Below are 24,697 nucleotides of genomic sequence, written 5' to 3' on the forward strand. Positions count from 1 at the left end.
AGAGAGAGAGAGAGATAGGGGAGAGAGAGAGGATAGGGGGAGAGAGAGAGAGAGGATAGTGGAGAGAGAGAGGATAGGGGAGAGAGAGAGTGGAGAGAGAGAGAGGATAGGGGAGAGAGAGAGAGAGAGAGAGAGAGAGAGAGAGAGAGAGAGAGAGAGAGAGAGAGAGAGAGAGAGAGAGAGAGAGAGAGAGAGAGATGAGAGGGGGAGAGAGAGAGAGAGGATAGTGGAGAGAGAGAGAGGATAGGGGAGAGAGAGAGAGGATAGTGGAGAGAGAGAGAGAGAGAGAGAGAGAGAGAGAGAGAGAGAGAGAGAGAGAGAGAGAGAGGATAGTGGAGAGAGAGAGAGAGGATAGGAGAGAGGTTGATTCTCTCACTTCCTTTCTTTCTCTCCTCCAACGCTCCTTTTCTGTAGCATGAGAAACGTGTTTACATTGACAAAAGACAATCAGACACAATCATTACAGAGAATAACAACTTTTAAATTCCTATATTATTAGCAGTAAATGTAGTGTACCATTTAAACTGTTTACATCAGCTATGTACAGTGTTGTGACAATGTGCAACTAGTAGAATGTATGAACGACGAGGGGACATAAATAGACAGGTAAGTATATTTACATCGGTGTTTCTGACCCACTGGTTGACCTTTTCTCGTGGCAGCAGGTGACACATTTTGCGGCTGGGATTACACACTGCTGCGTTCCGCCTAACAGATACGGGAGTTTGTCAACATTTTGTTTGAATTCTTTGTGGGTTTGTGTCATTTGAGCCAAATATGTGTCTCTAATATGGTCATACATTTTGGCAGGAGTTTCGGAAGTGCAGCTCAGTTTCCACCTCATGTTGTGGGCCATATCCTGTCTTCTCTTGAGAGCCAGATCTGCCTACGGCTGTAAATAGTCAAGGCTTTTCTTAGTTTTGGGTCACTCACAGTACCTGACGTACTCTGCTACTGTGTTTGCTCTGTTAAGGCGCAAGGTAGAATTTAAATTTGCTCAGTTTCTTGGTTGATTTTTTTCCAGTGTGTCAAATAGTTCTATTTTTGCGTTCTCAAAATTGGTTTGGCTCTAATTGTGTTGTTGTCCTTGGGGCTCTGTGGGCTGTTTGTATTTGTGAACAATGAGCCAGAACCAGCTGGCTGAGGGGACTCTTTTCTAGGTTCATGTCATTACAGGTTAGGGCTTTGTGATGGAAGGTTTGGGCTTTGTGATGGAAGGTTTGGGCTTTCCTTTAGGTGGTTGTGGAATTTAACAACAATTTGTCTGGATTTTGATAATTAGTGGGTCCTAATTTTGCTCTGCATGCATTATTTTGGGGTTTTCTTTGTATGATGAGGATATTTTTTGCAGAATTCTGCATGCAGAGTCACACTTTGGTGTTTGTCCCATTCTTGGGAATTCTTGGTTGGTGAGTGGACCCCAAACCTCACAACCATAAAAGGCAATGGGTTCTATAACTGAGTATCTTTTTTGCCAGATCCTAATTGGGATGGAAAATTTTATGTTCATTTTGATTGCGTAGCAAGCCTTTTTTTGTCTTGTTTCTCAGATTTTTTCACAGCCTTGTGGAAGTTACCTGAGGTGCTGATGTTTAGGCTGAGGTATGTGTAACTCTATGTGTGCTCTAGGGCAACAGTGTCCTGGCATCTGTACCTTTTTTGGAACACAATTTTTTTATTTTCTTACTGAGCCCAAGTCTGACAGAATCTGTACAGAAGATCAAGGTGCTGTTGTAGGGGACAGAAGCACCAGATAATCTGCAAAAAGTAGACATTTGATTTCAGAATCTAGTTGAGGTGCTACAGACTATTCTAGTCAGTAATATACATCTTGAACCGGGTGGGGCTCAAGCTGCATCCCTGTCTCACTCCCCGGCCCTGAGGGAAGAAATCTGTGTGTTTATTGCCAATTTTGAATGCGTACACTTATGTTGGCATACATTTATTTTATAACATCGTAGGCCCCCCCCTAAAAAAACCTTCCCATCAGTTTATACAGCAGGCCCTCATGCTAAATTGAGTCAAAAGCCTATTTTTTTTCTATATCAACAAACCATGAGAAGACTTTGCTTTTGTTTTCTTTTGATTGTAAGTCAATAAGGGTGTGCCGGGTTTATACGTGGTCTGTCGTATGATATTTTTGGTAAGAAGTCAATTTGACATTTGCTCAGGACATTTGTTTTCACTGAGGAAATGTTAGAATTTTCTGTTGATGAGGATATACTGTTCTACTTGATTTATTTAATTTTATACATATGATATAATGTCCAAGGCTTTCTACTGCTAAGTGTAAACCTTCACTATTGAAGGGGAACATTTTGTCCAGGGAGTTGTCTAAGGAGGGATTGGATTTGTTTTTTTTGGGCCAATTGTTCTTTGGTAGCTTTCTACACAAATCTTCATTCCATCTATAGCATGTCTTAATAGCATGCAGTTTGTTGGGCTTTGATTCCTCATGGTTGGGTATTGCTCTGTTCAAGTAGGCTGGGATTTGGCTATGGTTTGATAAGGTTGTCAGTGGGCTGACTGTGAATGCTCGGAGAGACTCTGGGTTTAGGTCTGTGGCTTCCTGGGTGGCGCAGCGGTCTAAGACACTGCATCTCAGTGCAAGAGGTGTTTCTTAATAGCATGCAGTTTGTTGGGCTTTGATTCCTCATGGTTGGGTATTGCTCTGTTCAAGTAGGCTGGGATTTGGCTATGGTTTGATAAGGTTGTCAGTGGGCTGACTGCGAATGCTCGGAGAGACTCTGGGTTTAGGTCTGTGGCTTCCTGGGTGGCGCAGCGGTCTAAGACACTGCATCTCAGTGCAAGAGGTGTTTCTTAATAGCATGCAGTTTGTTGGGCTTTGATTCCTCATGGTTGGGTATTGCTCTGTTCAAGTAGGCTGGGATTTGGCTATGGTTTGATAAGGTTGTCAGTGGGCTGACTGTGAATGCTCTGAGAGACTCTGGGTTTAGGTCTGTGGCTTCCTGGGTGGCGCAGTGGTCTATAAGACACTGCATCTCAGTGCAAGAGGTGTCACTACAGTCCCTGGTTTGAATCCAGGCTGCATCACATCTGGGTGTGATTGGGACTAGCATAGGGCGTCGCACAATTGGTCCAGCGTCGTCAAGGTTTTGCCGGGGTAGGCCATCATTGAAAATTAGAATTTGTTCTTAACTGACTTGTTGAATAAAGGTTACATTTTTTTTTAAAGTAGTCTTCAGTACTGCTACAAAGGGATGAGCTGTACCTACTTTTGGAGTCCTCTTGAAGTCTACCATTGACTATGTACAGACTGAGCTGCAGGAGTTGTGATGTTGGTTGTTTTGTCATAGTTGTGTCTAGGGCGGCATATGGGGGAGGGAATGGTGTCACATCCAGGTTAGGTGTATGTCCCGCAGGTCGCGCAGGTCTGGGCTGTGTGTCCGTTGCTCTGTTGCTCCTGTGTAATGTGTTGGGGATGCGGTTGAGGGTGATGTCTTTTAGGGGCGAAGTTTGGGGACTGCGGGCTTGTGGAGGTGGACCTGGTCATAAAGGCTGTCCAATTCCAGGGTGGGGTGGTGGGCCAGGTAGACATTAGGTTTTGAGACACAGTCAAGGGAAATGCTTACGTTTCCCCGCTGTGTCGTAGCAGGGTGGAAATATTTTTGTGGAATCAGGGTAGACATTTCCCCACTCGTGAGTTGGGGAAAGTGGAAGAAGCTTTATCAGTCACTCCCTTGTTGTGGCCACCCTTCCCTGCTTTGCCCTCAGGTCATTTGTTTCTGTGTGACCCTAGTTGGTCTTCAGATAGCAGGTCTTGGTGCCCAAACAAACCAGAGTTTAGACACTGTGTGTTTGGGCACCAGAGTTTAGACACTGTGTGTTTGGGCACCAGAGTTTAGTCACTGTGTGTTTGGGCACCAGAGTTTAGACACTGTGTGTTTGGGCACCAGAGTTTAGACACTGTGTGTTTGGGCACCAGAGTTTGGGCACCAGAGTTTAGACACTGTGTGTTTGGGCACCAGAGTTTAGACACTGTGTGTTTGGGCACCAGAGTTTAGACACTGTGTGTTTGGGCACCAGAGTTTAGACACTGTGTGTTTGGGCACCAGAGTTTGGGCACCAGAGTTTAGACACTGTGTGTTTGGGCACCAGAGTTTGGGCACCAGAGTTTAGTCACTGTGTGTTTGGGCACCAGAGTTTAGTCACTGTGTGCTTGGGCACCAGAGTTTAGACACTGTGTGTTTGGGCATCAGAGTTTAGACACTGTGTGTTTGGGCACCAGAGTTTGGGCACCAGAGTTTAGACACTGTGTGTTTGGGCACCAGAGTTTAGACACTGTGTGTTTGGGCACCAGAGTTTGGGCACCAGAGTTTAGACACTGTGTGTTTGGGCACCAGAGTTTAGACACTGTGTGTTTGGGCACCAGAGTTTAGACACTGTGTGTTTGGGCACCAGAGTTTAGACACTGTGTGTTTGGGCACCAGAGTTTGGGCACCAGAGTTTAGACACTGTGTGTTTGGGCACCAGAGTTTGGGCACCAGAGTTTAGTCACTGTGTGTTTGGGCACCAGAGTTTAGTCACTGTGTGTTTGGGCACCAGAGTTTAGACACTGTGTGTTTGGGCACCAGAGTTTAGACACTGTGTGTTTGGGCACCAGAGTTTAGACACTGTGTGTTTGGGCACCAGAGTTTAGACACTGTGTGTTTGGGCACCAGAGTTTGGGCACCAGAGTTTAGACACTGTGTGTTTGGGCACCAGAGTTTAGACACTGTGTGTTTGGGCACCAGAGTTTGGGCACCAGAGTTTAGACACTGTGTGTTTGGGCACCAGAGTTTAGACACTGTGTGTTTGGGCACCAGAGTTTAGACACTGTGTGTTTGGGCACCAGAGTTTAGACACTGTGTGTTTGGGCACCAGAGTTTGGGCACCAGAGTTTAGACACTGTGTGTTTGGGCACCAGAGTTTGGGCACCAGAGTTTAGTCACTGTGTGTTTGGGCACCAGAGTTTAGACACTGTGTGTTTGGGCACCAGAGTTTAGTCACTGTGTGTTTGGGCACCAGAGTTTAGACACTGTGTGTTTGGGCACCAGAGTTTGGGCACCAGAGTTTAGACACTGTGTTTTTGGGGAACGTGTTTCCTGTTTGAGTACATAAGAAGTACAATCTGTGTCTTTTTTGTGTCTTCAGTGTGTCTTCAGTGTGTCTTCAGTGTGTGTGGGAGGGGCTTGACCGGATGGGTTCTGGGAGCGGGTGGTGTCTCCCGGGGTTGATGGGTCTTCATTTATCTGTTCTGCTGTGATGTTGAGGCTGTGGTCAGAGTCTAGGGTTGGTCTGCTAGCTTCTCTGCTGGGGTGGCCAGGTCTCTCATGGGTTGTTCTGCTAGCTTCTCTGCTGGGGTGGCCAGCTCTCTCATGGGTTGTTCTGCTAGCTTCTCTGCTGGGGTGGCCAGCTCTCTCATGGGTTGTTCTCTTTTGCAACTTCAAGTGCTCTCATCTTCTCCTGCCACTGGGCCTCCTTCTGCTCCTCCTCTTTTTCCTCTTGATGCTGTCTTACAAGAGTCCAGAGTGCAAGCACGTCTCTCTCCTCCTCCAGCTCTCTGGGTCTGGTTGAGGGGTGTTGTTGTCTGGGTCTGGTTGAGGGGGTGTTGTTGTGCTGGACTGTTGTCTGGGTCTGGTTGAGGGGGTGTTGTTGTGCTGGACTGTTGTCTGGGTCTGGTTGAGGGGGTGTTGTTGTGCTGGACTGTTGTCTGGGTCTGGTTGAGGGGTGTTGTTGTGCTGGACTGTTGTCTGGGTCTGGTTGAGGGGGTGTTGTTGTGATGGACTGTTGTCTGGGTCTGGTTGAGGGGGTGTTGTTGTGCTGGACTGTTGTCTGGGTCTGGTTGAGGGGGTGTTGTTGTGATGGACTGTTGTCTGGGTCTGGTTGAGGGGGTGTTGTTGTGCTGGACTGTTGTCTGGGTCTGGTTGAGGGATGTTGTTGTGATGGACTGTTGTCTGGGTCTGGTTGAGGGATGTTGTTGTGATGGACTGTTGTCTGGGTCTGGTTGAGGGGGTGTTGTTGTGATGGACTGTTGTCTGGGTCTGGTTGAGGGGTGTTGTTGTGCTGGACTGTTGTCTGGGTCTGGTTGAGGGGTGGTGTTGTGCTGGACTGTTGTCTGGGTCTGGTTGAGGGGTGTTGTTGTGCTGGACTGTTGTCTGGGTCTGGTTGAGGGGTGTTGTTGTGATGGACTGTTGTCTGGGTCTGGTTAAGGGGTGTTGTTGTGCTGGACTGTTGTCTGGGTCTGGTTGAGGGGGTGTTGTTGTGCTGGACTGTTGTCTGGGTCTGGTTGAGGGGGTGTTGTTGTGCTGGACTGTTATCTGGGTCTGTTGACTGGAGTAAGGTGACCTGTTGTTCGAAATCCACCTGCCTTACTTCCACCTGGGTGACCCTCTGCTTGGGGTTGCTCGTCTGTGGGGCTGTTTATGGATCTGGTCTGACACCCTCTGCTTGGGGTTGCTCGTCTGTGGGGCTGTTTATGGATCTGGTCTGACACCCTCTGGCTGGGGGAGTCGTCACCAGGAGAGAGCTTCTCTTTGATTCTGTGAAAGCCCAGCTGAACAGTTTGGGGTTGCCCTGTACACCAATACTGTTCCAGACCATCCACTGGCATGGCGCAGTACAGGTTGACATTGGCTGTCTCAGTCCTCAGTCTCAGTTGTCTAGTATCCTGAATTTCCACCCATCGTTAACACCCCCCTCTTAACAGAGGGGTAGTGTGTTAATATAGCACTGTGCCAGGGAATGGTCTAGTTAATATAGCACTCTGCCAGGGGATGGTCTGGTTAATATAGCACTCTGCCAGGGGATGGTCTGGTTAATATAGCACTCTGCCAGGGGATGGTCTGGTTAATATAGCACTGTGTCAGGGGATGGTCTGGTTAATATAGCACTGTGCCATTGACCTCACCCTCTCACCTTCCCCCTACTCACAAGGCAGGCAATACGCTCGACCTCATCTTTACTAGATGCTGTTCTTCCACTAACCTCATTGCAACTCCCCTCCAAGTCTCCGACCACTACCTTGTATCCTTTTCCCTCTCGCTCTCATCTAACACCTCCCACACTGCCCCTACTCGGATGGTATCGCGCCGTCCCAACCTTCGCTCCCTCTCCCCCGCTACTCTCTCCTCTTCCATCCTATCATCTCTTCCCTCTGCTCAAACCTTCTCCAACCTATCTCCTGATTCTGCCTCCTCAACCCTCCTCTCCTCCCTTTCTGCATCCTTTGACTCTCTATGTCCCCTATCCTCCAGGCCGGCGCGGTCCTCCCCTCCCGCCCCGTGGCTCGACGACTCATTGCGAGCTCACAGAACAGGGCTCCGGGCAGCTGAGCGGAAATGGAGGAAAACTCGCCTCCCTGCGGACCTGGCATCCTTTCACTCCCTCCTCTCTACATTTTCCTCCTCTGTCTCTGCTGCTAAAGCCATTTTCTACCACTCTAAATTCCAAGCATCTGCCTCTAACCCTAGGAAGCTCTTTGCCACCTTCTCCTCACTCCTGAATCCTCCTCCCCCCTCCCCCCTCCTCCCTCTCTGCAGATGACTTCGTCAACCATTTTGAAAAGAAGGTCGACGACATCCGATCCTCGTTTGCTAAGTCAAACGACACCGCTGGTTCTGCTCACACTGCCCTACCCTGTGCTCTGACCTCTTTCTCCCCTCTCTCTCCAGATGAAATCTCGCGTCTTGTGATGGCCGGCCGCCCAACAACCTGCCCGCTTGACCCTATCCCCTCCTCTCTTCTCCAGACCATTTCCGGAGACCTCCTCCCTTACCTCACCTCGCTCATCAACTCATCCCTGACCGCTGGCTACGTCCCTTCCGTCCTCAAGAGAGCGAGAGTTGCACCCCTTCTGAAAAAACCTACACTCAATCCCTCCGATGTCAACAACTACAGACCAGTATCCCTTCTTTCTTTTCTCTCCAAAACTCTTGAACGTGCCGTCCTTGGCCAGCTCTCCCGCTATCTCTCTCTGAATGACCTTCTTGATCCAAATCAGTCAGGTTTCAAGACTAGTCATTCAACTGAGACTGCTCTTCTCTGTATCACGGAGGCGCTCCGCACCGCTAAAGCTAACTCTCTCTCCTCTGCTCTCATCCTTCTAGACCTATCGGCTACCTTCGATACTGTGAACCATCAGATCCTCCTCTCCACCCTCTCCGAGTTGGGCATCTCCGGCGCGGCCCACGCTTGGATTGCGTCCTACCTGACAGGTCGCTCCTACCAGGTGGCGTGGCGAGAATCTGTCTCCTCACCACGCGCTCTCACCACTGGTGTCCCCCAGGGCTCGGTTCTAGGCCCTCTCCTATTCTCGCTATACACCAAGTCACTTGGCTCTGTCATAACCTCACATGGTCTCTCCTATCATTGCTATGCAGACGACACACAATTAATCTTCTCCTTTCCCCCTTCTGATGACCAGGTGGCGAATCGCATCTCTGCATGTCTGGCAGACATATCAGTGTGGATGACGGATCACCACCTCAAGCTGAACCTCGGCAAGACGGAGCTGCTCTTCCTCCCGGGGAAGGACTGCCCGTTCCATGATCTCGCCATCACGGTTGACAACTCCATTGTGTCCTCCTCCCAGAGCGCTAAGAACCTTGGCGTGATCCTGGACAACACCCTGTCGTTCACAACTAACATCAAGGCGGTGGCCCGTTCCTGTAGGTTCATGCTCTACAACATCCGCAGAGTACGACCCTGCCTCACACAGGAAGCGGCGCAGGTCCTAATCCAGGCACTTGTCATCTCCCGTCTGGATTACTGCAACTCGCTGTTGGCTGGGCTCCCTGCCTGTGCCATTAAACCCCTACAACTCATCCAGAACGCCGCAGCCCGTCTGGTGTTCAACCTTCCCAAGTTCTCTCACGTCACCCCGCTCCTCCGCTCTCTCCACTGGCTTCCAGTTGAAGCTCGCATCCACTACAAGACCATGGTGCTTGCCTACGGAGCTGTGAGGGGAACGGCACCTCAGTACCTCCAGGCTCTGATCAGGCCCTACACCCAAACAAGGGCACTGCGTTCATCCACCTCTGGCCTGCTCGCCTCCCTACCACTGAGGAAGTACAGTTCCCGCTCAGCCCAGTCAAAACTGTTCGCTGCTCTGGCCCCCAATGGTGGAACAAACTCCCTCACGATGCCAGGACAGCGGAGTCAATCACCACCTTCCGGAGACACCTGAAACCCCACCTCTTTAAGGAATACCTAGGATAGGATAAGTAATCCTTCTCCCCCCTTTAAGATTTAGATGCACTATTTTAAAGTGACTATTCTACTGGATGTCATAAGGTGAATGCACCAATTTGTAAGTCGCTCTGGATAAGAGCGTCTGCTAAATGACTTAAATGTAAATGTAAATGTATACTTTTAAACCGTCCCCTCGCCCATACCCGGGCGCGAACCAGGGACCTTCTGCACACAACGACAACAGTCACCCTCGAAGCATCGTTACCCATCGCTCCACAAAAGCCACGGCCCTTGCAGAGCAAGGGGAACTACTACTTCAAGGTCTCAGAGCAAGTGACGTAACCGATTGAAATGCTATTTAGCGCACACCGCTAACTAAGCTAGCCGTTTCACATCCGTTACACTATGCCAGGGATGGTCTGGTTAATATATCACTGTGTCAGGGGATGGTCTGGTTAATATAGCACTGTACCAGGGGATGGTCTGGTTAATATAGCACTGTACCAGGGGATGGTCTGGTTAATATAGCACTGTACCAGGGGATGGTCTGGTCAATATAGCACTGTACCAGGGGATGGTCTAGTTAATATAGCACTGTACCAGGGGATGGTCTGGTTAATATAGCACTGTGCCATGCCAGGGGATGGTCTGGTTAATATAGCACTGTGCCATGCCAGGGGATGGTCTGGTTAATATAACACTGTGCCAGGGGATGGTCTGGTTAATATAGCACTGTACCAGGGGGTGGTCTGGTTAATATAGCACTGTGTCAGGGGATGGTCTGGTTAATATAGCACTGTACCAGGGGATGGTCTGGTTAATATATCACTGTACCGGGGGATGGTCTGGTTAATATAGCACTGTGCCAGGGGATGGTCTGGTTAATATAGCTCTGTACCAGGGGATGGTCTGGTTAATATATCACTGTACCAGGGGATGGTACCAGGGATGGTCTGGTTAATATAGCACTGTGCCAGGGGATGGTCTGGTTAATATAGCACTGTGCCATGCCAGGGGATGGTCTGGTTAATATAGCACTGTGCCAGGGGATGGTCTGGTTAATATAGCACCGTGCCAGGGGATGGTCTGTGAGGAAGATTAAGGTGCTAATGTGCAGCAGTCAGCAAGAAAGTATCTCTAGATTGTCCACGAGGAGCTTCGTTTTGTACTTCCTGTGCCTTATCATTTATTTTTTTACTTCCAAGGGGTACTGTACTGTGATGACCTCTGAGGCCAAAGAGGCCTCTGCATTTGGGTGGAACTCTACTGTTGGGCTCATACATCTCACTTCACACCTCGCTGCAAATTGAAGTTGTCTGTTCTCTCCTAGTTAAGCTTGGTAGCCTTAATAACTTAGCATTCAAAATATCAATTCAATTCAATACAAAAGGCTTTATTGGGGGAAAATAAGTGAAATAGAAAATGAACAAAAGTGAAATATCAATAAGAAATTAACAGTAAACATTACACTCACAGAAGTTCCAAAGGAATAAAGACTTTTCAAATGTCATTATATTATAATTATTATATTATTATGTATACAGTGTTGTAATGATGTGCAAATAGTTCAAGTACAAAAAGGGAAAATAAATCAACATAAATATGGGTTGTATTTACAATGATGTTTGTTCTTCACTGGTTTCCCTTTTCTTGTGGCAACAGGTCACACATCTTGCTGCTGTGATGGCACACTGTGGAATTCCACCCAGTAGATATGGGAGTTTATCAAAATTGGATTTGTTCTCAAATTCCTTGTGGGTCTGTGTAATCTGAGGGAAATATGTCTCTCTAATATGGTCATACAAAATTGGCAGGAGGTTATTTTGTTGTGAGCACATAGCCTGTCTTCTCTTGAGAGCCAGGTCTACCTACGGCGGCCTTTCTCAATAGCAAGGCTATGCTCACTGAGTCTGTACATAGTCAAAGCTTTCCTTAATTTTGGGTCAGTCACAGTGGTCAGGTATTCTGCCACTGTGTACTCTCTGTTTCGGCCAAATAGCATTCTAGTTTGCTCTGTATTTTGTTAATTCTTTCCAATGTGTCAAGTAATTATCTTTTTGTTTTCTCATGATTTGGTTGGGTCTAATTGTGCTGCTGTCCTGGGGCTCTGTGGGGTCTGATTGTGTTTGTTAACAGAGCCCCAGGACCAGCTTGCTTAGGGGACTCTTCTCCAGGTTCCTCTCTCTGTAGGTGATGGCTTTGTTATGGAAGGTTTGGGAATCATTTCCTTTTAGGTGGTTGTAGAATTGAACGTCTCTTTTCTGGATTTTGATAATTGGCGAATATCGGCGTAATTCTGCTCTGCGTGCATTATTTGGTGTTCTACGTTGTACACAGAGGATATTTTTGCAGAATTCTGCATGCGGAGTCGCACTTTTGGTGTTTGTCCCATTTTGTGAATTCTAGGTTGGTGAGCCGACCCCAGACCTCACAACGATAAAGGGCAAAGGGTTCTATTACTGGTTCAAGTATTTTTAGCCAGATCCTAACTGGTATGTTGATTTGATGTTCCTTTTAATGGGCGTAGAATTGTCCATAGAACTCAGAGACAGCATTGTGTCGATGCACAGATCTGAGGAAGGGTACCAAAACATTTCTGCAGCATTGAAGGTCCCCAAGAACACAGTGGCCTCCATCATTATTAATGGAAGAAGTTTGGAACCACCAAGACTCTTCCTAGAGCTGGCAACCAGGCCAAACTGAGAAATCGGGGGAGAAGGGCCTTGGTCAGGGAGGGAGGTGACCAAGAACCTGATGGTCACTCTGACAGAGCTCTAGAGTTCCTCTGTGGAGATGGGAGAACCTTCCAGAAGCACAACAGCACTCCACCAATCAGGACTTTATAGTAGAGTGGCCAGACGGAAGCTACTCCTCAGTAAAAGGCACATAATAGCCCACCAGGGTTCCTCTGTGGAGATGGGAGAATTTTCCAGGGGACAACCATCTCTGCACCACTCCAACAGTCAGGCATTTAAGGTAGGGGCCAGACGGAAGCCACTCTTGAGTAAAATGCACATTATAGCCTGCTTAGAGTTTGCCAAAAGGCACCTAAGGACTCTCAGACCATGAGAAACAAGATTCTCTCAAACAAGATTGAACTATTTAGCCTGAATGCCAAGCGTCACTTCTGGAGGAAACCAGGCACCATCCCTACAGTGAAGAATGGTGGTGGCAGCATCATGCTGGTTTTTCAGAGGCAGGGAGACTAGTCAGGATCGAGGGAAAGATTAACGGAGCAAAGTACAGAGAGATCCTTGATGAAAACCTGCTCCAGAGCATTCAGGACCTCAGACTGAGGCAAAGGTTCACCCTTCAACAGGACAACGACCCTAAGCACACAGCCAAGACAACGCAGGAGTGGCTTTGGGACAAGTCTCTGAATGTCCTTGAGTGGCCAAGCCAGAGCCCGGACTTGAACCCGATCAAACATCTCTGGAGACCTGAAAATAGCTGTGCAGCAAAGCTCTCCATCCAACAGAGCTTGAGAGGATCTGCAGAGAGGAAAAGGAGACACCTGAATACAGGTGTACCAAGCTTGTAGCATCATACCCAAGAAGACTCAAGGCTGTAATCACTGCCAAAGGTGCTTCAGCAAAGTAATGAGCAAAGGGTATGAATACTCATGTAAATGTGATATTCCTTTATATTTATTTTTTAAAGAAAAAGAAAAGCTAATTTTTTGTCCATTAAATGGATCAGAAATACAGTGTCGACATTGTTAATGTTGTAAATGACTATTGTAGCTGGAAACGGCTGATTTCTAATGGAATATCTACGTAGGAGTACAGAGGCCCATTATCAGCAACCATCACTCCTGTGTTCCAATGGCACATTGTGTTAGCTAATCCAAGATTATCATTTTAAAAGGCTAATTGATCATTAGAAAACCCTTTTGCAATTATGTTAGCACAGCTGAAAACTGTTGTGCTAATTAAATAAGCAATTAAACTGGCCTTCTTTAGACTAGTTGAGTATCTGGAGCATCAGCATTTGCGGGTTCGATTACAGGCTCAAAATGGCCAGAAACAACGGATTTTCTTCTGAAACTCGTCAGTCTATTCTTCTTCTGAGAAATTAAGGCTTTTCCATGCGAGAAATTGGCAAGAAACTGAAGATCTCGTACACAGCTGTGAACTACTTCCTTCACAGAACAGAGCAAACTGGACCTAACCAGAATAGAAAGAGGAGTGGGAGGCCCCGGTGCACAACTGAGCAAGAGGACAAATACATTAGAGTTTCTAGCTTGAGAAACAGACGCCTCACAAGTCCTCAACTAGTAGCTTCATTAAATAGTACCCGCAAAACACCAGTCTCAAGGTCAACAGTGAAGAGGCGACTCCGGGATGCTGACCTTCCAGGCAGAGTTTCTGATTGCATTATGTATAGTTGTCTGAATAAAATTTGTATTTGTGGTCATGGCAACTGGACCTTTTTTGGAACACCATTATTTTGGTCTTACTGAGATTTACTGTCAGGGCCCAGGTCTGTCAGGGCCCAGGTCTGACAGAATCTGTCCTGAAAATCTAGGTGCTGCTGTAGGCCTTCCTTGGTTGGTGACAGAAGCACCAGATCATCGGCAAACAGTAGACATTTGACTTCGGATTCTAGTAGGGTGAGGCCGGGTGCTGCAGACTGTTCTAGTGCCCTCGCCAATTCATTTATATATTTGTTGTAGAATATCTCTCTCCCTTTTTCTCTATTCCCTGTCCTCCCTCCCTCCCTCATCCTGCTAACTGTCACACACACACACACACAGACACACACACAGACACACACACACACACACACACACACACACACACACACACACACACACACACACACACACACACACACACACACACACACACACACACACACACACACACACACACACACACACACACACACACACACACACACACACCATCCTATATATGTCAGTGATCTCTTAGTGCTGTCCATTAGCACTTGGTGGCTTGATCTCTCTCTCTCTCTCTCTCTCTCTCTCTCTCTCTCTCTCTCTCTCTCTCTCTCTCTCTCTCTCTCTCGCTCTCTCTCTCTCTCTCTCTCCCTCTCTCTCTCTCTCTCTCTCTCTCTCTCTCTCTCTCTCTCTCTCTCTCTCTCTCTCTCTCTCTCTCTCGCTCTCTCTCTCGCTGTCTCTCTACCTCTGTCTCTCTCTCTCTCTCTCTCTCTCTCTCTCTCTCTCTCTCTCTCTCTCTCTCTCTCTCTCTCTCTCTCTCTCTCTCTCTCTCTCTCTCATCAACAAGTTCTTACCAAACTGAGTGTATTTTTTGTGCTCCAGACCATATTGTTCCTTTCTTTATAAATAAATTCCCAAAAACAGAAAGCAACGTTTTATGATATTACAATAAGGAGTCAGCACCTGTGTCTTAATCAAAACTATTTACATTCTTCACAGGTTTAACATTCACCCGTTATTATTATTATTATTAGGATTATTATTATTATTATTAGGATTATTATTATTATTATTATTAGGATTATTATTATTATTATTATTATTATTAGGATTATTATTATTATTATTATTATTATTATTATTATTATTATTATTATTATTATTATTATTATTATTATTATTATTATTATTATTATTAGGATTATTATTATTATTATTATTATTATTATTATTATTATTATTATTATTATTATTATTATTATTATTATTATTATTATTATTATTATTAGGATTATTATTATTATTATTATTATTATTATTATTATTATTATTATTATTATTATTATTATTAGGATTATTATTATTATTATTATTATTATTATTATTATTATTATTATTATTATTATTATTATTAGGATTATTATTCAAACGTTTGAAATAAGATGAGATCACATTTGATACCTAGTTAGTCTGGTTGGATGCTACATAAAAAGTTAAAACAGACACACAGACACACAGACACACAGACACACAGAACGACATACAGACAGACAGACAGACAGACAGACAGACAGACAGACAGACAGACAGACAGACAGACAGACAGACAGACAGACAGACACAACACTTACCCTGCTGCTTATTCAAACGTTAGCATTTGAAATAAGATGAGATCACATTTGATACCTAGTTAGTCTGGTTGGATGCTAGAAAACAGACACACAGACACACAGACAGACACACAGACGACATACAGACAGACAGACATACAGACAGACAGACAGACAGACAGACAGACAGACAGACAGACAGACAGACAGACAGACAGACAGACAGACAGACAGACAGACAGACAGACAGACACAACACTTACCCTGCTGCCTTCTTTAGCTGATGATGATGATGACGTGTCTGAAAGAAGAAGATGAAACAAGCTGTTACACTGCAGTGGAGAAGGAGACAAGGAAACAAGACAAAGGAAACAAGGAGACTAGCTAGGAGACATGGTCCCAGAATTCATGTGCTCATTACAACAAAACTCAGCAAAAAAAGAAACGTCCCTTTTTCAGGACCCTGTCTTTCAAAGAAAAATCGTTAAAATCCAAATAACTTCACAGATCTTCATTGTAAAGGGTTTAAACACTGTTTCCCATTGCTTGTTCAATGGACCATAAACAATTAACGAACATGCACCTGCTGAACGGTCGATAAGAAACTAACAGCTTACAGACGGTAGGCAATTAAGTTCACAGTTATGAAAATGTAGGACACTAAAGAGGCCTGTCTACTGACTCTGAAAAACACCAAAAGAAAGATGCCCAGGGTCACTACTCATCTGCGTGAATGTGCCTTAGGCATGCTGCAAGGAGGCATGATGCCTGCAGATGTGGCCAGGGCAATAAATTGCAATGTCTGTACTGTGAGACGCCTAAGACAGCGCTACAGGGAGACAGGACGGACAGCTGATCGTCCTCGCAGTGGCAGACCACGTGTAACAACACCTGCACAGGATCGGTACATCTGAACATCCTACCTGCGGGACAGGTACAGGATGGCAACAACAACTGCCCGAGTTACACCAGGAACGCACAATCAATCCCTCCATCAGTGCTCAGACTGTCCGCAATAGGCTGAGAGAGGCTGGACTGAGGGCTGGTAGACCTGTTGTAAGGCAGGTCCTCACCAGACATCACCGGCAACAACGTCGGTTATGGGCACAAACCCACCGTCACCGGGCCAGACAGGACTGGCAAAAAGTGTTCTTTACTGACGAGTTGCGGTTTTGTCTCACCAGGGGTGATGGTCGGATTCGCGATTATCATTGAAGAAATGAGCGTTACACCGAGGCCTGTACTCTGGAGCGGGATCGATTTGGAGGTGGAGGGTCTGTCATGGTCTGGGGCAGTGTGTCACAGCATCATCGGCTAAGCTTGTTGTCACTGCAGGCAATCTCAACGCTGTGCGTTACAGGGAAGACACCCTCATGTGGTACCCTTCCTGCAGGCTCATCCTGACGTGACCCTCCAGCATGACAATGCCATCAGCCATACTGCTCATTCTGTGCGTGATTTCCTGCAGACAGGAATGTCAGTGTTCTGCCATTAAGCACGTCTGGGACCTGTTGGATCGGAGGGTGAGGTCTAGGACCATTCCCCCCACAAATGTCCAGGAACTTGAAGGTGTCTCGGTGGAAGAGTGGGGGTATAATCTCACAGCAAGAACTGGCAAATCTGATGCAGTCCATGAGGAGAAGATGCACTGCAGTACTTAATGCAGCTGGTGGCCACACCAGATACTGACTGTTACTTTTGATTTTTACCCCCCTTTGTTCAGGGACACATTATTCCATTTCTGTTAGTCACATTTCTGGCGTACCCACAACGCTGGCGTATCAAACGCCATGCTTTACCAACTGAGCTGCACGGGGGGGGACCTTAATTTGAGCCAGTTTGCTACAGCAGGAAAATAGTCAGTAAATGTGAATTATTACGTGGATTAATAATAATAATTCATGGACATTTTGATACATATTTATTATATTATTGATACTATTATGACCAACAGCTTGTGAATTCACGGTCTGGTCTGATAATCAATCAATGTGATTTAGTTTCACTCAATCTCTGTCTGTATAGGCTATTTGGTTAAATGGTTTCTGGCTGGTAAAAGTGGAGGTGGTATAGCTAATCTATTCCTTTGTTCATCTATCACTGATCAGAAACATTTAGCATGCTATAATGTAGCCTAAATCACCGATCAGAAACATTTAGCATGCTATAATGTAGCCTAAATCACCGATCAGAAACATGTAGCATGCTATAATGTAGCCTAAATCACTGATCAGAAACATGTAGCGTGCTATAATGTAGCCTAAATCACTGATCAGAAACATTTAGCATGCTATAATGTAGCCTAAATCAAGAGTTAATCTATCACTGATCAGAAACATTTAGCATGCTATAATGTAGCCTAAATCACTGATCAGAAACATTTAGCATGCTATAATGTAGCCTAAATTCAGAGTTAATCTATCACTGATCAGAAACATTTAGCATGCTATAATGTAGCCTAAATCACTGATCAGAAACATTTAGCATGCTATAATGTAGCCTAAATCACTGATCAGAAACATGTAGCATGCTATAATGTAGCCTAAATCACTGATCAGAAACATGTAGCATGCTATAATGTAGCCTAAATCACTGATCAGAAACATGTAGCATGCTATAATGTAACCTAAATCACTGATCAGAAACATGTAGCAGTGTAGTCCTGTGGTTATTGAAACTCCAAAAGCCTGCGGAGGAAGTTGTGAAACCTGAGACCAAAAAATAGGCCCTTTGGGCTGGAGGGCTGGAATGGACCCTTGGGCTGAATGGACCCTTTGGGCTGGACCCTGAACCTGGGATGGACACATGGACATGCTTTTGGACCATTTGAAAATATGGACCCTTACCCTTTGGGATGGACCCTTTGGGATGGACCCTTTGGGCTGGACCCTTTGGGCTGGACCCTTTGGGATGGACCCTTTGGGCTGGACCCTTTGGGATGGACCCTTTGGGCTGGACCCTTTGGGATGGACCCTTTGGGATGGACCCTTTGGGCTGGACCCTTTGGGCTGGACCCAAGCTAATAGTTGATACAATGTTTTAAGTTCGTTGCAGACAGGCCATGTGTAGCCAATGTGATTTATAGGATATTTATTTTTATCAGGATATTGGAGGCTGCAATGTTTTTATTTGCTGGCTTTTTTTTTTACATAATTGGCAATAGAAGTTAGTTTTTAAGTTTGCATCATTTTCATTTAGAATTGGATAGAATTTTGATTACTACAAACTACATGACAATGATTTTGAGATATGACGGCATAATTATAATTTAAATTAAACTGTTTCACGAAAATGCCGCATGCAGATTGGTAGAAATGGTAAGATAAACTAGCATTCCACATGAGAAAGGTTGCCAACTCCTCGTGTCTCATTTTACCGGGCAACTTCAGGAGAGTAACGTCAGAATCTGAGACAGCCAGCAGGAGCGGGAGGAGAAGAGTTGGGTCAGCTGAATTTTTTTAAAATTCCGACTATCTAGATCTCTGACACCCTCTTGAGGCGTTTGTCTTAAAGCATTAGACAAGCTCAATACATATACAGTAGTTGATTTCATTAAAACACATGGGGCGTGTCTATCTATGGATAAAACAAGTTTAAAAAACGATTGGTGGAAAGAACAGATGACTTTCGGTCGACCAAGATTTTGTTTGTTTGTCGGGGACGATGTGTCTTGTCTGTGTTTTGAACAAAATAACTCATTCATTATTTAATTTGCATGCCGCAGCCATGGTTACACAAACCTTTAACATCGGCCTAATTAAACTCTATGTATGTTATTTTTATTAGTATTTAGTTTCTTCTTATGTATGTGTCTAAACCAATAACAATTTTATAATTATTTATGATTTTTTAATTTTTTTAAATAATTTTTACAGCCAAAATACCACAAGTCCTATGTGAAAGCAGCATTTGTAACATGTGAAGGGGGCTGTATTGTGTGTCTCGAAGGGAGACGGAGCTGTCGAGTGTTTGTTTTTTTAAACATTCCTTCAGAGAGCACTGGCTTTCCAAACCTAGCCCCAGGGAGCTATTTTAGACTGAAGCACAGCAGTAAGTCCTCACAATGACGTCAATGCAGTATAGCACAATGCTATAGGTCCAATCCCAACATATGTGTGTGTCTGTGTGTGTGGGTGGGAACCTAAATCATAAAACAAGGAAAATTCTCCCTCGTGGTGACATTTCCCAAAAGCTTTAGGGTTGTATTTACAATTAGGGTTAGTGTTAGAATTAGGGTAAGGGGTTAGTGGTTGGGTTTAGGCTTTGGGTTATGTGTTAGGCTTATGGGTTAAGGTTAGGGTTACGGTTAGGTTTAGGGTTAGTGGTTAGGTTTTGGGTAAAGGTTTAAGGTTAGGGTTAAGCTTAAGGTTAGGTTTAGGGTTAGTGGTTAGTGGTTAGTGGTTAGTGGTTAGGTTAAGGGGTTAAAGTTAGGGTTAAGTTTAGGGCTAGGGTTAGGTTTTGGGTAAAGGGTTACGTTTAGGTTTAGGGTTACGGTTTAAGGTTAGGGTTAGGTTTAGGGTTAAGGGTCACAGTTAGGTTTAGGTTAGGGTTAAGGGTTAGGGTTAGGGGTTAGGGTTAAGGTTAGGGTAAGGTATACTGCTACAGGCCCAACCCCAACAGCAGACCAAGACTGAATTACAACTGTAAACGTACATCCTGCATACTACCACACACATCCTGCATACTACCACACACATCCTGCATACTACCACACACATCCTGCATCCTACCACACACATCCTGCATACTACCACACACATCCTGCATACTACCACACACATCCTGCATCCTACCACACACATCCTGCATACTACCACACACATACTGCATACTACCACACACATCCTGCATACTACCACACACATACTGCATACTACCACACACATCCTGCATACTACCACACACATCCTGCATACTACCACACACATCCTGCATACTACCACACACATGCTGCATACTACCACACACATCCTGCATACTACCACACACATCCTGCATACTACCACACACATCCTGCATACTACCACACAGATCCTGCATACTACCACACACATCCTGCATACTACCACACACATCCTGCATACTACCACACACATCCTGCATACTACCACACACATCCTGCATACTACCACACACACACACATCCTGCATACTACCACACAGATCCTGCATACTACCACACACACACACATACTGCATACTACCACACACATCCTGCATACTACCACACACATACTGCATACTACCATACACATACTGCATACTACCACACACACACACATCCTGCATACTACCAAACACTAATATTCCATACTACCACACACCCTCCCTCCCTCCTCCTATCCTCTAATACTCCATACTACCACACACCCTCCCATCCTACCATCCTCTAATACTGCATACTACCACACACACTCCTCCATCCTCCTATCCTCTAATATTCCATACTACCACACACCCTCCCTCCCTCCTCCTATCCTCTAATATTCCATACTACCACACACCCTCCTCCTCCTATCCTCTAATATTCCATACTACCACACACCCTCCCTCCATATCCACAATAATCCATACTACCACACACCCTCCCACCTCCTATCCTCTAATACTCCATACTACCACACACCCACATCCCATCCTCCACCTCTAATATTCCATACTACCACACACCCTCCCTCCTCCTATCCTCTAATATTCCATACTACCACACACACTCCCTCCTCCTATCCTCTAATATTCCATACTACCACACACCCTCCCTCCCTCCTCCTATCCTCCATAATATTCCATACTACCACACACCCTCCCTCCTCCTATCCTCTAATAGTCCATACTACCACACACCCTCCCTCCTCCTATCCTCTAATACTCCATACTACCACACACCCTCCCTCCTCCTATCCTCTAATACTGCCATACTACCACACACACCTCCCTCCTCCTATCCTCTAATACTCTATACTACCACACACCCTCCCTCCTCCTATCCTCTAATAATCCATACTACCACACACCCTCCTCCTCCTATCCTCTAATATTCCATACTACCACACACCATCCCTGAAGATCCTCTAATACTCCATACTACCACACACCCTCCCTCCTCCTATCCTCTAATATTCCATACTACCACACACCCTCCCTCCTCCTATCCTCTAATATTCCATACTACCACACACCCTCCCTCCTCCTATCCTCTAATATTCCATACTACCACACACCCTCCCTCCTCCTATCCTCTAATATTCCATACTACCACACACCCTCCCTCCTCCTATCCTCTAATACTCCATACTACCACACACCCTCCCTCCTCCTATCCTCTAATACTCCATACTACCACACACCCTCCCTCCTCCTATCCTCTAATACTCCATACTACCACACACCCTCCCTCCTCCTATCCTCTAATACTCCATACTACCACACACCCTCCCTCCTCCTATCCTCTAATACTCCATACTACCACACACCCTCCCTCCTCCTATCCTCTAATATTCCATACTACCATACACCCTCCCTCCTCCTATCCTCTAATTATCTATACTACCACACACCCTCCCTCCTCCTATCCTCTAATACTCCATACTACCACACACCCTCCCTCCTCCTATCCTCTAATACTCCATACTACCACACACCCTCCCTCCTCCTATCCTCTAATACTCCATACTACCACACACCCTCCCTCCTCCTATCCTCTAATACTCCATACTACCACACACCCTCCCTCCTCCTATCCTCTAATACTCCATACTACCACACACCCTCCCTCCTCCTATCCTCTAATACTCCATACTACCACACACCCTCCCTCCTCCTATCCTCTAATATTCCATACTACCACACACCCTCCCTCCTCCTATCCTCTAATACTCCATACTACCACACACCCTCCCTCCTCCTATCCTCTAATACTCCATACTACCACACACCCTCCCTCCTCCTATCCTCTAATACTCCATACTACCACACACCCTCCCTCCTCCTATCCTCTAATACTCCATACTACCACACACCCTCCCTCCTCCTATCCTCTAATACTCCATACTACCACACACCCTCCCTCCTCCTATCCTCTAATACTCCATACTACCACACACCCTCCCTCCTCCTATCCTCTAATACTCCATACTACCACACACCCTCCCTCCTCCTATCCTCTAATACTCCATACTACCACACACCCTCCCTCCTCCTATCCTCTAATACTCCATACTACCACACACCTCCCTCCTCCTATCCTCTAATACTCCATACTACCACACACCCTCCCTCCTCCTATCCTCTAATACTCCATACTACCACACACCCTCCCTCCTCCTATCCTCTAATATTCCATACTACCACACACCCTCCCTCCTCCTATCCTCTAATACTCCATACTACCACACACCCTCCCTGAAGATCCTCTAATACTCCATACTACCACACACCCTCCCTCCTCCTATCCTCTAATATTCCATACTACCACACACCCTCCCTCCCTCCTCCTATCCTCTAATACTCCATACTACCACACACCCTCCCTCCTCCTATCCTCTAATACTCCATACTACCACACACCCTCCCTCCTCCTATCCTCTAATATTCCATACTACCACACACCCTCCCTGAAGATCCTCTAATATTCCATACTACCACACACACTCCCTGAAGATCCTCTAATATTCCATACTACCACACACCCTCCCTCCTCCTATCCTCTAATACTCCATACTACCACACACCCTCCCTCCTCCTATCCTCTAATATTCCATACTACCACACACCTCCCTCCTCCTATCCTCTAATACTCCATACTACCACACACCCTCCCTCCTCCTATCCTCTAATATTCCATACTACCACACACCCTCCCTCCTCCTATCCTCTAATACTCCATACTACCACACACCCTCCCTGAAGATCCTCCAATATTCCATACTACCACACACCCTCCCTGAAGATCCTCTAATATTCCATACTACCACACACCCTCCCTGAAGATCCTCTAATATTCCATACTACCACACACCCTCCCTGAAGATCCTCTAATATTCCATACTACCACACACCCTCCCTGAAGATCCTCTAATATTCCATACTACCACACACCCTCCCTCCTCCTATCCTCTAATATTCCATACTACCACACACCCTCCCTCCTCCTATCCTCTAATACTCCATACTACCACACACCCTCCCTCCTCCTATCCTCTAATATTCCATACTACCACACACCCTCCCTCCTCCTATCCTCTAATATTCCATACTACCACACACCCTCCCTCCTCCTATCCTCTAATACTCCATACTACCACACACCCTCCCTCCTCCTATCCTCTAATATTCCATACTACCACACACCCTCCCTCCTCCTATCCTCTAATATTCCATACTACCACACACCCTCCCTCCTCCTATCCTCTAATATTCCATACTACCACACACCCTCCCTCCTCCTATCCTCTAATATTCCATACTACCACACACCCTCCCTCCTCCTATCTTCTAATACTCCATACTACCATACACCCTCCCTCCTCCTATCCTCTAATATTCCATACTACCACACACCCTCCCTCCTCCTATCCTCTAATACTCCATACTACCACACACCCTCCCTCCTCTAATACTCCATCCTACCACACACCCCTCCCTCCTCCTATCCTCTAATATTCCATACTACCACACACCCTCCCTCCTCCTATCCTCTAATACATACTACCACACACCCTCCCTCCTCCTATCCTCTAATACCCATACTACCACACACCCTCCCTCCTCCTATCCTCTAATATTCTATACTACCACACACCCTCCCTCCTCCTATCCTCTAATACTCCATACTACCACACACCCTCCCTCCTCCTATCCTCTAATACTCCATACTACCACACACCCTCCCTCCTCCTATCCTCTAATACTCCATACTACCACACACCCTCCCTGAAGATCCTCTCATAACAACACATACAGGTCTGCGGATTAATGACTGTTGCATCGTGACACTCTATAGGAAATAATACCACACATACAGTTAGTTAGTATGAACAAGCTTCCTCATTGGTCAGTCAGCATTAACACTGTCACAGAGACATAGTCCAGTAGCCCCTCATGATAGTCACATATATTAAGAGACAGAGAGAGGCCCACCTTGCTCTGAGAGAGACAGAGAGAGAGAGAGAGAGAGAGAGAGAGAGAGAGGCCTACGGTGCTCTGAGAGAGAGAGAGAGAGAGCCCACAGTGCTCTGAGAGACATAGAGAGACAGAGAGAGGCCCACAGTGCTGTGAGAGAAACAAAGAGAGAGAGAGAGAGAGAGAGAGAGAGAGAGAGAGAGAGAGAGAGAGAGAGAGAGAGAGAGGCCCACAGTGCCGTGAGAGAAAAAAAGAGAGGCCCACGGTGCTCTGAGAGAGAGAGAGAGAGAGAGAGAGAGAGAGAGAGAGAGAGAGAGAGAGAGAGAGAGAGAGAGAGAGAGAGAGAGAGAGGGGCCCACAGTGTTCTGAGATA

The 24,697-nt window shown here is 46.0% G+C and overlaps 1 protein-coding gene across 1 annotated transcript in view; it reads right to left on the reverse strand.

The window, feature by feature from the left end:
* The window catches only part of LOC127911325 (cAMP and cAMP-inhibited cGMP 3',5'-cyclic phosphodiesterase 10A-like), a 279,068-nt gene that overhangs the window by 84,461 nt on the left and 169,910 nt on the right, over positions 1-24,697 (reverse strand). The window contains 1 exon segment of the mRNA XM_052477545.1: positions 15,468-15,505. Coding sequence (XP_052333505.1) covers positions 15,468-15,505 — 38 coding nt within the window.

This window comes from Oncorhynchus keta, chromosome 24 (genome assembly GCF_023373465.1).
Source record: "Oncorhynchus keta strain PuntledgeMale-10-30-2019 chromosome 24, Oket_V2, whole genome shotgun sequence".
Classification (NCBI taxonomy): domain Eukaryota; kingdom Metazoa; phylum Chordata; class Actinopteri; order Salmoniformes; family Salmonidae; genus Oncorhynchus; species Oncorhynchus keta.